The sequence below is a fragment of the Carettochelys insculpta genome, chromosome 3 (assembly GCF_033958435.1).
Source record: "Carettochelys insculpta isolate YL-2023 chromosome 3, ASM3395843v1, whole genome shotgun sequence".
In the NCBI taxonomy this organism is placed as follows: domain Eukaryota; kingdom Metazoa; phylum Chordata; order Testudines; family Carettochelyidae; genus Carettochelys; species Carettochelys insculpta.
This window is the reverse complement of record NC_134139.1, coordinates 210,380,706-210,392,927: the sequence shown is the minus strand read 5'-3', so window position 1 is coordinate 210,392,927 and position 12,222 is coordinate 210,380,706. Positions and strand designations below refer to the sequence as shown.

The 12,222-nt window shown below is 60.6% G+C and overlaps 2 protein-coding genes across 15 annotated transcripts in view; both read right to left on the bottom strand.

Annotated features, from left to right (window-relative positions):
- The window catches only part of AGBL5 (AGBL carboxypeptidase 5), a 51,340-nt gene extending 47,508 nt beyond the window's left edge, over window positions 1-3,832 (bottom strand). For 5 of the 13 annotated variants that reach the window (XM_074991548.1, XM_074991551.1, XM_074991554.1 and 2 more), the window contains exons 1-3: window positions 2,651-3,296; window positions 1,602-1,905; window positions 796-967 (exon numbers count right to left, since the gene is read on the bottom strand). In XM_074991548.1, the coding sequence (XP_074847649.1) occupies window positions 796-967; window positions 1,602-1,834 (405 nt within the window). In that variant the 5' untranslated portion in view covers window positions 1,835-1,905; window positions 2,651-3,296. Of the gene's footprint in view, window positions 1-795; window positions 968-1,601; window positions 1,906-2,650; window positions 3,299-3,332; window positions 3,374-3,765 lie in introns of those variants that run through there. The other 8 variants (XR_012645165.1, XR_012645167.1, XM_074991552.1 and 5 more) reach the window with 5 other exon arrangements.
- A 971-nt stretch (window positions 3,833-4,803) lies between these two features.
- Window positions 4,804-12,222, bottom strand: part of TMEM214 (transmembrane protein 214) — a 30,513-nt gene continuing 23,094 nt past the window's right edge. For both annotated transcript variants that reach the window (XM_074991555.1, XM_074991556.1), the window contains exons 12-17: window positions 10,436-10,549; window positions 9,843-9,960; window positions 8,660-8,753; window positions 8,213-8,381; window positions 7,114-7,265; window positions 4,804-6,215 (exon numbers count right to left, since the gene is read on the bottom strand). In XM_074991555.1, coding sequence (XP_074847656.1) covers window positions 6,089-6,215; window positions 7,114-7,265; window positions 8,213-8,381; window positions 8,660-8,753; window positions 9,843-9,960; window positions 10,436-10,549 — 774 coding nt within the window. In that variant the 3' untranslated portion in view covers window positions 4,804-6,088. The remainder of the gene's footprint in view (window positions 6,216-7,113; window positions 7,266-8,212; window positions 8,382-8,659; window positions 8,754-9,842; window positions 9,961-10,435; window positions 10,550-12,222) is intronic.

Below are 12,222 nucleotides of genomic sequence, written 5' to 3'. Positions count from 1 at the left end.
ACTATTCAAGCTGGGGGCTGATCTTGTAAGAATGCGTTTTTAGGACATGTTGGTGAGATGTTGCCTGCATTAACCTCTATCCCACTTTTCCATGGGAAGTGTAAAACTACTTCCGCCAGAGAGGAAAGGTGGCTCCCATGTCATCCAGGAGAACTACCAAGGTTAAAGGGGCCATTATGGAACACCACAATGCAAACACTCAGGTAATGGCCATCTGAGGACCATGCCGGCACCACACGTCCCATCAGCCTGAATTCTGGAAGGGGGAACTAGAGATGGTGACAAGACGACTTTTCATCTTCTTGCTGTCTGAACTCTTACAAGGGCTGAAACTAAGAAACAAAGCAGAGAGATGCCCTGGACCAGGCTGGGCTAGCCCTCCAAAGACACACTGCTCTGCCAGAGTGCTGGCACCTTGTGGAACCACAGAATAAACTCGCTTGGGTATATGCACTGCCTCTTTTCATCTGTATGGAACTTTTCCCCCTAGTTAGCTAACTATAGGGCTCACTACCAGGTACAAATTGATCCAAGGTAAGCAAATGGTCTCTTAGGTTTGGGAACGACCTGTTTTGTGACTGTGGGTGCAACTGACCATTGATCACTCATGTGGGTGGTAAGAGAGACTGAAGTACTCACTGAAGACGCTCTGGAGACCCAGCCGGTCACACCTCCTTTACTAAACTAACCCCTTTGTGATATACTGCTCCCTGGGCCAAAGAGAATGCTGACAAGTCACAAAGCTGCAGACAGGGCCTGACCCTAACTCCCCCAACACACTCACTGCACAGATACCTCGAAGGTGGGCCGCTCCCGGATGCGCTCCCAGCGCGGCCTGACAGGCAGGGTCCTGACGAAAGGTGACATGCCTTGGGAATAGAGTTTGCTCTGCTTGTTCATGTTCACTATGTTGATTTTGATCAGCTTGCCTGGAGCTCCCCCCTTCACACTGAAATAAAACCAGGATCTGAAAAGGACACAAGGAGGAACCAGGTCAGTAATCGAGCTGACATTCCTGTATCCCACAGACTAGCTCTGTCTACTACAGCATCGTGCTGGCAGTAAGATCAGGAGCCTAAAGGGAACCCAGCCGTGAACAGTCATCCCAGCAACCTCTGCAGCACAATCAGAGAAGTGGGCACAGAATCACAGAACTGGAAGGGACCTCAAGAGATCATCAAGTCTGGTCCCCTGCCCTCATGGCAGGACCAAGCATGATCTCGACCTCTCTGGGGACTTGAGGGACAGCGTCTTTCCCTCTTGGTGCTGCAGAAGTCACCCATGCTGTGGGAGAACCTGAAGACTAGTCTGGTACATGGATCTGCCCCTTCCCGAGAGAAGCTCTACAATTAGCACGTGTGCAGGAGGGATTTTTAGAGTGCCAGACCAGAAACTCCTGGCTTTCTCCATGCTCTTTGTGCACTTGGCGGCAGAAAGGTTTGTGCTGCCCTCAGCACCATGTAAGGGTAGAAGGCAGCGGCTGGCCAAGGAATGGAACCACATGCTCAGAAACTGCCTGGACTGGCTTGGCGCAAGCTGTTAGCACCCAGAAAATGAGAGGACTTCTCAGAGGACAGGCTCCACCCACACGGCCACGTCACCTGTTCCCGTTTTCATGCTCCGTTTCGGCACAGTCAGGCTTGGTCCACACATTGAATTCGTAGTCTGCCGCGGGCAAGGAGCTGCCAAACACAGCAGAGGCAGTGCTGCTGCTGCTGCTGTTGTTCCCAGCAGCATCCCCTTCTCCTTCCTGGCGTTCCACCTTCTCCACGTGCGCCAGGTTCCCCGAGTCAAACTTGGAGCTGAACAAGAGGCCACCGCAGCGTATCTCCATGTTTAACTCTCCACCGAGAGTGCGATTTCATCCTCTCGGCTGTGCCAAGGCTGCCGCAGGCTGTCCCTGAGCTGAGGAGTGCAGAAAACAACCTGACCATGAGAAGCGCCTCCCTGCCCACCACTGGCACGTGGCCACCGTAGCGTAACTTCCTGGTTCCAGGGCCGCATGCTGCTCCCCCCCCCCCCGCCCCGAGACCCACAAGGACTCGTTACAAAAGCACTGGGGCCATCAAAGTACACCCTTGTACAAAGCACACAGCACGACACTCCTGGCCAGCACACGCGACCTGCCACACACCGTCCCTGCCGTGTCGTTTGTTCAGCTCCAGTGCTGCGGGAGGCCTGAAGCGAGACTGGAGGCTATGTGGGGCAAGGACAGGTTTTTTTATTTGCTCTAGACGTACACAGCCCACTACTTAGCACCTTACCACTACTCATGCTGCTTCCACAGAGCCTTTCATTCCGCAGAAGCCCATTGCATTTGACACCTGGGAAGCAGACACATCTCAGCAAGAGCTGTTGGGTACAAGCCACTTACTCAGATGCCTAAATATGGATTTAGAAACTTTAAGCGCCTAAATTTGAAAGCTCTTCCCAAAGAACGGGAACCCCACCCCTTGAGAAGGCATCAAGAAAAAGTAGAAGAAACATGTAACAAAGCTGCCAAATGTAGGCAAAGAGCTTAATTACAGCACTCAGCTCCTACAGAGCTGGCCCCCTCGAAGAAAGAGCGTGGTCCCCTCTTTCCTGCTTGCAGGAATCCGAGAGGAACTTATTTACCGATCTGAGAAACGAACACACGGACTCGACCCACCCTGAGGTCAGCAGAAATGGACATAGTCTAAACACTCCGTGCGCTCGAGGTGCCGTTATATAAAAATTCCTTTTTGTTTCGGCGGGGGGAGGCGGCTCAGGAGAGCATCCAGGGAGGTTTCTGGCCTGCGTAGCTCTGCCCCGAGGGGCTCACGTCAACACGCCTGCACGCGGAGCAGAGCTGCCGAACCCAAACTAAGCCACGCGCCTTAGTGCGACTCCGAGCCCGCGCACTTCCGACACACGCAGCCCAGGGCAGGGAGAGGTCAGGTCAGCTCAGCTCAGGGTAGCCCGTGCCGCAGGAAGCGGCTTCCTTCCCCACGCAGCCGTGTTGCTAGAGGCTCCTCCGCCCTGCTGCTCGGCACCCGCGGCAGTGCGCGCCAGCAGCCACGCCGGCCGGCCGGCTGTGGGGTGAAGCGCCCCCAGGGCGCCTCGCCCTCGCACGAGGGCCAGAGCACCGGGCGGCTGCCCCGCGCGCTCCCCGCAAGGCAGCAGCCTCCCGACGGCGGAGGGCCGAGACGTCTCCCGCTGGGCCACGTGTCCGTCAGGCACGGGCCGAGGGACCCCGCTGCCTCCTGCCGGGGCGCGGCTCGGCCGGGCAGCCCCGCCGGCCGGGCCGGGCGCAGCGACGGGGGAGGCGCCGCCGCCCCGCCCCGCCCCGCCCCGGCCCAGGACTTACACACCTCGGGGCGCGGCGGGGGCCCGGGCCGAGCAGACCCCGGGGCTGGCCCGGCGCGGGGGGCGGGGCAGTTGGGCCCACCGAGGGGGAGGGGAGATGAAGGGGGGGGGGCCCAGCGCTGGTCAGGGAAAGGGGGAGGAGCCGAGCGCGAGGAGAGGGGCGGGGCCGTTGGGCCCAGCGCGGGGGGCGCTAAGGGGGCGGGGCCGAGGGGGGTCCAGGGGTGGGGAGGGGCGGGGCCCAACGCGATGAGCTCAAGGGGGCGGGGCCGAGGGGGACCGGCGTTGGGGGGCGGGGCCCAGCACGGGGGAGGCTAAGGGGGCGGGGCCGAGGGAGCCCAGCGTTGCGGGGCGGGGCCCAGCGCGAGGGAGGTTAGAGGGGCGGGGGGAAGCGGCGGTCCCAGGCCGCTGCCCCGAGCAGTCAGAGCCGGGGTTTCTCACCTCCGCCTGGCGGGTCCGGCCGCTCCGCGGAGCCTGACCCCGCCCGGGAGCCCAGCAACCGCGGCCGCCAGACGCCGCCGACCCACCCGACAACAGCAACGCGCCCGCCCATTGGCCGACGCGCCTTTCGGAGCAACGCACCCACCCATTGGCTGAGCACCCGGAGGGGCGGGACTCCTGCGGACCGCGACTTCCGCGGGAGGCCGGAGAAAGGGGCGGGTCCGAGCCCTGTAGACGGAGGGGGGGGACCCTGATCTTTACAGCCCCTCCGGCCACCCTCCCCTCCCGGGAAGCAGCAGCCGCTGCTCAGCCGCGGGGTGCAGGGGCTGACCCCCCGCAGGCCCCCCCAGGACACCACGTGCGGCGGGGCGGGGCGGGGGTTCCTTTATTTCACGGAGATCACAGGTGACCCCCCCTCCCCCCGGCCCGGCCGGCACAGGTGCCCCCCCCCCACCTCCCCGGCGGGCCAGAGCGGAGCCGGGCGCTGCAGACCCCAGCCCGGCGGTGCCAGCAGGCAGCCCGTAGCGGCCCGGGCTCCCCTGGGGCGCGGCCAGGCGCGCACAGCCCCGCACGGAGAAGCGAAGCCTCCGGCAACGCGCCCGGCCGCGCGGTAGCTGCGTTCCCCTTCCCCGCAGGCCAAGGACGCAGGGGTGCGCGACCACAGGCTCCTCGAGCCCAGCCTCGTCTTCCCCCAGGGCCTCAGCAGGCCTGCACCGCACCGAGCAGCCACCGCCGCTCCCTGCCTCGGCTTCGCATGGTTACTGTGGCTTGTGCGCACGTACCACCCCCCTCCGCGTCCGCTCCTGGGCAGGCTCTGCTGGTGGCCAGAGCCGGCCCGACACGCAAGAGCCTTGCCGCCACCCCCCTCCCCCTGGACAGAAGAGCAGCCCCACCCCACCCCACGCCCAGGCAGTCAAGCCTGCAAGCCAGGGGCTCGCTGCTGTTTCTGGCCAGGCTGGGCAGTAGTGCACAGGCTGGCTGAGACCTAACCAGCTCATTTCCCAGACCCCTCATCCCTGGGAGCAGAGAACAAGGAAGTCAGTTGTCAGTGGTGCCCTTTATCCTGAGGATGATCAGTTCCAGCACAGGTCTGAGCCCACCCACCAGCCCCGGCTGTGCTGCTCCGCAGCTGAACTCCCAGCAGCCTGGAGGGGCTGCAGTCAGACACCGTTACATGCCCACGGGTGGAGCTACAGACTCCCCCCACCTTTATAAACCAGGGTAGAATCTGGCTCGCGCTTAGCTCTTATCCCAACGACAGAGCAGCCCTCACTGCACAGACCCATCCAGCTGAGTGAGAATGGCGTTGGGACAGTCCTGCTCCGGCCACTCCTACAACACACAGCAAAGAGGCTACCACTCCGTCAGGCTGCCCAAGGGCAATGAAGGAAACACTCCCCTCTCACCTTCCCCCAAAGTGCAGCCTCAACCCCCCGCTGCTGATGGCTTCCCCAGGCGTACAGGGCTGCACTGCCAAAGCCAGCTCCAGGATGGACAGTCCACCAGATCATGGCTCCACTCCCCCCCATTAACAGGCAAGGTGGTTCTGTGGAGATCAGGGCTGCTCTGGTCCATGCTGCAGCCCTTGGAAAGCTGCCCCTGGAGGGAGCTTGGGGGCCCTGGGTCCAAGAAGTGTTAATGCAGGCTCTCCTTGAGCAAGATGGGCCAAGCAGCTGCGCCGTGGGCAGGGCACTGCATCAGAGCGCCTTAATGGCTGCTGGCAAGATTCAGCAAACTAAGTGACAGAGGCTGGGGCTCGCGGAGTCAGTCAGGAAGATCACTTGAGGGCTCTTACCAGTGCACTTCAACACCAGCCTCAAGCACCTTCCCAAGTCCATGCACTAAACTAAACAGCTCTATGCCGTCAGCTCAGGGGGGACAGCGATGGCCCCGGGGGCGGTCCAGAGCAGCTTGAACCAAGCAGGGTGGAGGAGGCTGTATGGGAGGGGAGAGGCGTGATGCTAGCCAGGAACGGCAGCCCCAGATGAGCCACAGCCCTTTGGGGTGCTGCTCTCCTGCTATCGCCTGTTAGGACTGCAAAGCACAGGGTGTGTGAGGGGGCCAGACCCAGAGTGGAGAGGCCTCGTCAGCTGCTCACTTACCAGGGTTAGGGGCTGGTAAATCACAGGGTGCGTAAAGCTTGGACAACCCCTCCCCCATAAACATCTCCCCATCTAGCCCCCTTCCCTCCAGCCTGCATGGACAACTCCTCTGTCCCCGCCAGGCAGGCGCTGCTGCAAGCACACCGCTGACGCCATCCTTCATCACTGTACAAGAGCTTAACGACGCGAGCCTCGTCCCCAGCACGCCAGGGAGGCAGGCTCTAGCGTCCCGAGATCATGTCCAGGGCCCAGTTCTTGAGGGCTAGCGTTGTGTTTTGCAGGTACATCCAGGAGGAATAGGTAAAGCTTGTCAGATGTTTTCTCATGCAATCCCACGACACTTCTCCACTGGAAGAGTACAGAGAACAGGTTATAGGCTAACAGCATCCAGCCAGCTGCTAGAGACCTGCAGCAGCAAATCCAGCCAAGGCTGACGTGCAGGCCACTAAGGCGGACAACCAAATCTACAGGAGGGAAAGTCCCCTCCCAGAGTTGTGCAGAGACACCCGCATACAGAGTCAACAGGGCTCTTCCAGCATTCCCTCAACGCTCCCCCAGGCAGATAGTCTGGGCCTGTCCACTCACGACTGCAAGAAGCAAACAAATAGCTCAGACCCTGCATGGGGAGCCCTTGCACAACCCCCCACGAATGGAAGAGACACTGCCCCTGCTGCCTGGCCACTGCAGCAGCAATATCCAGGGCCTTTCACAGTCCCAGGGGACCGCCTGTACGGGAGGGAGATGGTGTGCCCCAGGCCACGGCAGCAGAGCCCAGGACAAAGAAGTTTATGGGCTGTGCCGTGTGTCCAGGGCAGGGGGATTCTGGAAGAATGGACAGCCCCAGGGCCAAGGCACTGGCTTGGGAAATATAGGGTGAAGCCTCAGTTCTCTCCACGTGACCTCAGGCACGTGTGTTAATTGGTGTCGGCTCCACCTCCGTGAATGGCGATCACTCAGTGCCCCTGCCTCCACTCTGCTGAGCCTGCACTCTTTGGGGTGGGGACCGTCTTCCCACATGCCCCAGCCTGGCACTACCCACTACCCACTGCCATGGCTCTGTGCCAACACAACTCATACGAGTCATCTGCAGCCTCAAGACCTGCTCCTCTCCTTTCTGACCAATGGCCCGGGGGCCTGACCCATGGCAGGGGCTCCATTTTGATCTGAAGCACAGAGAATACTAATGGCTCAACATCCCGGGAAGAAAGGAACCGGAACAGCAGCTGACCAAGCAGCCAGTGCTCACTTGCAGGCATCCACACAGAGCTCCCATCCCTGCCCGAGGGCTGTGGCTACAGATTCCAGCGCTGGCAGCAGGCAGCTCTGCAGCAGGAAGAGTAACAGCTCCTTGATGCATTCAGCGAAGTGCAACACGAAGTCCGGAACCCGGGCCTGGAGCTGGGAGAACCATTTCATTAGACTCCTGGGCCGCACCATCCCTGCTATCTGCCCAGCTCCTGTCGGACAGAGTCTTCACTGCCTGCAGGCCCCCCAACACCGGCCAGTTACAGCAGGGGTGAGAAGGAGCCTTTGTCTGGTCAGGGGCCACTGACCCCAAGAAAAATCCTGCAGGGACCACACGGCTAGAAGCACAACAAACCCCTTCAGTGGCCTGGCCCCAGGACACACAAAGGAGCATCTCACTTGCGTGGGCCCAAGGAGAGAGAGAGACAGACACAAGGTGACAGGACTCCCTCCTCCTCCAGCTCCTCAGGGCCAGATCCAGACCCTGTCTTCCCTTGAGCCCACCCACGGCGAGACACTGGGCATCCCCAACCCCCACGCGGGGCAAGCTGGCAAAAGTGCTCCAGCCCCACTGGGGCAGGGGGCACCACAGCAGGGACACGTGTGGGGCAGGAGCGCAGGCACCAGCTCACTCCACTGTGAGGGGAAGGCAGGCCCAGAGCCTCGCCATGGGCCAGATCCAGGGAGGCTGGGGGTGGGATGCGAACTGCAGCCAGAGGTTGCCCACTGCTGAGTTACAGCACACCCTGAGTGCAAGACTCCTCCCTTGTGTGGGGATAACGAACCTCCTCCCTAAACCCCGCACTGGACTGAACAGTTCCCACGTCCTTGGGCAACTGCAGCTGTTCCCAGGCACAGGTTTGGCAGCCCCTGCTGGCCCGCACGCTGCTCTGAGCCCAGCCTCCTGGGGCGAGGTCCTCTGCCACAACCCCTTAGCACAATGGGCTGTCCCTAAAACTCCCCGAAACGCAGGTGCCATGGCCGGGGCAGCCTGTTCCACTCCCCTGGCCCTGCGGGTGAGGACTGAGCTGGTGTCACTGACTGCAGCAAGCACCACTCCTGAGCTGGTGAGCAGGCAGCTAATGCCAGTTGGAACTTACCCACTCAACAAGCCCGGGCAGGTGGTTCTTGACCCAGGAGATGTGAGAGGAGCATTTCCCAGAGACATACGCTGCAGTCTCGTTGGTCTTGGTCCAGACAAGTTTCAGGTTTGGTCCCAGCACCGTCAGCATTTGGGAATAGTAAACAGGGACATTCCTCTCCAGCCAGCTGGGAGACAGAAGACAGCTGGCATCAGTGTGTGAACAGCACAGGCAACCAGGGAAACGGAGGGACAGGGAAACCTGCTGGGAGAGACCAGGGAAGCTGGCCGGGCGGGTGGGTGGGGTGGTGTCTGACCCATGAAGCAAACTAGGAAACCAGGGACCGTTCACAGCAGCTTTCCAGTACAAGGGGATTTCCTAACAGCTGTGGTCTGCAGGGCACTAGGAACCCCACAGACATTCCTGGGCACTAGGCCCCTTTGCTTAATTCAGAGCTGCACTGACCTGTACCCTTCCAGGGAGTAATGGGACACTTTATTCCAGGCTTGCTGGGAGGCTGACACGATGCCCGAGGAGTGAAGTAGGTGAGCTGAAGAAGCTGGAAAAGAAGAGCTGCCTCTAGGAGCAGGCTTATGCCAAGGCTGGTCCGATTTCTGGGCCACCACCGCCTGCGCACTAGCAGGAAGTGAAGGCTTCCAGGGACGTTGGCAAACAGCTGCCAGCAGCAGGGCAGAGCAGCTCTGCCGATGGCAGCAGGCACTAGACACCCAGGCACCAGCCATGGGGAGCAGCCGTGGTGAGAAACAGCCTGAGCAGTGCCTGGTGAGGCAACGGTTTCCCAAGGGCTGAGTGGCCCCACGCACGCCGGGCCAGGAAGGGGGTGGCTCACATTGCTGTAGGGCCTTGTCCCTGAGCGAGCAGTTCCGTGGTGCCCCAGGCTGCAGTGCAGAGGCCACAAACTGAGCTGCGCAGCTCCGGGGCTGGGTGCTTGGGGAACAGTGCAGCAGGGCTGAATGGTGGACCACAGACGGATGAATAGGGCTGTGATGGAGTGGGGGATACCTGTGTGTATGTGAGTGGCTCACAGAGGGTGTGGGGCTCCTGCTGAGGGCAACCTTGATGACCAGGTAACACCTTTGTACTGGAGACAAAGGAGGAGGTGGAGCCTGAGGGGTTTGAATTGGAACTGGGAGTTAGGAAGCAGTTAGTCTGGGCTGGGAGAGACCAAGGAGGGGGCAAGGCCCCAGCTCTGGGGGCCCCTCGGGGCCTCCTCTCCCCAATCTGGATTTGACTGGCTGTCTCTGCCGGCTGCACTGACTCCTCTGTACGACGCTGTGCCCTGTTGTCTAATAAACCCGCTGTTCTCCTGCTGAGTGAGAGTCACTCCTGCCTGCAGACGGGGTGCAGAGCTTGGGGAACCCCAAACCCCATGACAAGGGCCACACCCGGGTGGACGCCCGCACAGTCTGAATGGGACGGGCTCGCCCTTGCAGGAGGGAAGACAATCCTCACCCAGCACATCACTAAGCCCACAGACTCCCAGCGGGTCGCGCCACAGCCCAGGGGTGAGGCTAGCCTGGTGTGCGGGGGAAACAGCAAGGCAGCGTTGCCGATGGATGGCTGCCACGTCTTTCCAAGACGCCGAAGGGGCCCAGCATTGGCTGCGTTTCAGCGGGGGAGGGCTTACCTCGAAGAGACCCCTGCGTTCGGATATCGTGCAGCAGGAAACCGGCAGTGAACACCAGAACCACGAGCAGCAGTCGAGCCCAGGGGATGCCCCGGCCTTTCATCTTCTGCAGCAGGCTCTGAGGGACGGAGCACAAGTCACCGATGCTGCTAGCGCGGCCACACCCTGATTGCTTCACTGTGGCTCCTGCCACTGAGCGGGTTGGTCCCCAGTTGGGTTTTTCTTTTGACTCCCCCTCCACTCTGCTGTTCCCAGCGCCTGGACTTCGGAGCCCCTGGCACATGGCTTCTCACTAGCCACAACGTCCTCACACGCCGACAGCAGCTGACTCCTTCGCAGAGCTCCCCCCACCTCCCCGATTACCCAGGCTCCTCTTGGCAGAGCGCCCCAGCGCCCTGCAGGCACCACTCAGCACCGCTCCCGAGCTGTGCTCAGAACCAACTAACTCCCCGCCGAAGCCAGGCGAGAAAACACCAGGGCAGGAGGGGAAAGTCCCACCCCAACACCGAGCGGTGCTAGGTCGGTGGAGCCAGCCTCCAAGCCCTGTCTGGCCTCCCCAGCCACAACCCGCCCTGCACGGGAAAGCCAGCCACCTTGCAGACGGCGTGGCAGGCTGCCAGGTCCTGGAGGCTGCAGGGTCCTTTCACAGTAAGCTCTTCATTAGTCACCTGGAAGGAATGAACGGTTTCCTGGAGGGATTTCCGCACCTGGAAGACAGAGACAGACAGACACTGAGTTCCATGACACAGATGCAACAGAACCCCCCAGGCTGGGCCTAGCTGCCCCCTGCGGTGCAGAGCTCCAGAGCCTGCTCCCACACTGGCCCTGCACAGGGATCCCCCCCAGTCTGGTTATACAGGCTTCGCTCTGTCACACTTCTGCCACTGGCAGCGTGAGGAGGTCGTGCTGGGTCAGCGTAGGCCGAGCTCTCCCATGGTCAGCACAGACCAGATAACCACAGCGTTGGAGGGGACCTCAGGTCGTCATCGAGTCCAGCCCCCTGCCTAAAAAGCAGGATCATCATCAATAACCGCGGGCTCAGCGCCCGTTGGAAGGACATAGCGAGAGAGGCACCAGACACCATCTTTCCCTGTCCAGTGCGGAGCGGCTTAGTTTCTGTAGACTAGCTCTGCACCAATCCACTACATCATCCATCCATTCTCTGTGGGGTCTGACTCTCCTATTCGAACCGTCCATTACGCCGAATAAATACCAGGGTCTGGATTTTTCTTTCATCGTTCATTCTGCAAAAAAGCAGGATCAGCCTCAGCTAAATCACCCCAGCCAGGATTCATCAAATGGGGACTTAAAAGCCTCTAGGGATGGAGACTCCACCACCTCTCCAGGCAACGCATTCCAGCGCTTCACCCCCCGCCGGGGGAAACAGTTTTCCCTGATATCCATCCTACAGCTCTCCCTGTAACTTCAGACCATTGCTCCTTGTTCTGCCCTCTGTCACCACTGAGACCAGCCTCTCTCCGTCCTCTTCGGAGCTCCCCTGCAGGACGCTGAAGGCTTCTAGCAAATCGCCCCTCAGACTTCTCTTCTGCAAACCAAACAAGCCCAAATGCCTCAGCCTCTCCTCACAGGTCATGTGCTCCAGCCCCTAATCATTTTCATTGCCCTCCGCTGAACCTGCTCCAGCACATCCACATCCCTTCTGTAATGGGGGCCCAGAACTGGGCACAATACTCCAGATGTGATCCTCCAGTGCTTAATAAAAGGGGAATAATCACTCCCCTCCATCTGACGGAAATGCTCCTCCTGATGCACCCTAGTGTGCTATTAGCCTTCTTGGCTACAAGGCCACACTGTTAACACAGGTCCAGTTTTTCCTTCTCTGTAATTCCCCAGGTCCTTTTCTGCTGCACGGTTGCTGAGCCAGTCGGTCCCCAGCCTGCAACAGTGCTTGGGATTCTTCCACCTCAGGTGCAGGACTCTGCACTCCTCCTTGTTGAATCTGACCGGATTTCTCTTGGCCCAGTCCTCCACTTTGTCTAGGTCGCTCTGGACCCCGTCTCTACCGTCCGGCATATCCACCTCTGCCCAGACTCACGGCGGCCACACGGGGCAGCCCAACCCAGCAAGGGGGAAGGCTAGTCAGGTCACTCGCAGTCCATTCCCTGCAGCCCAGAAACAGCTGTTGGGGGCGGGGTTGGTCTCTTGTCTGCTCTCCAGTCTGGTGTCTCGTGCTGACATTCTCTCGTTTGAGGCCAGGACTCAAAGAGCCATGACGGGCTGCAGTCCCAAAGGCAGAGGAGGAAGATGGGCTGCCCTGGCAAACCCAGAGCCATTCCATTACACACGCCCCCAGCAGGCCTTGCACAGACAGGGACATTGCTCTGGGGTGGGCTTCACGCAAAGGCAGGCAGCATGGGGG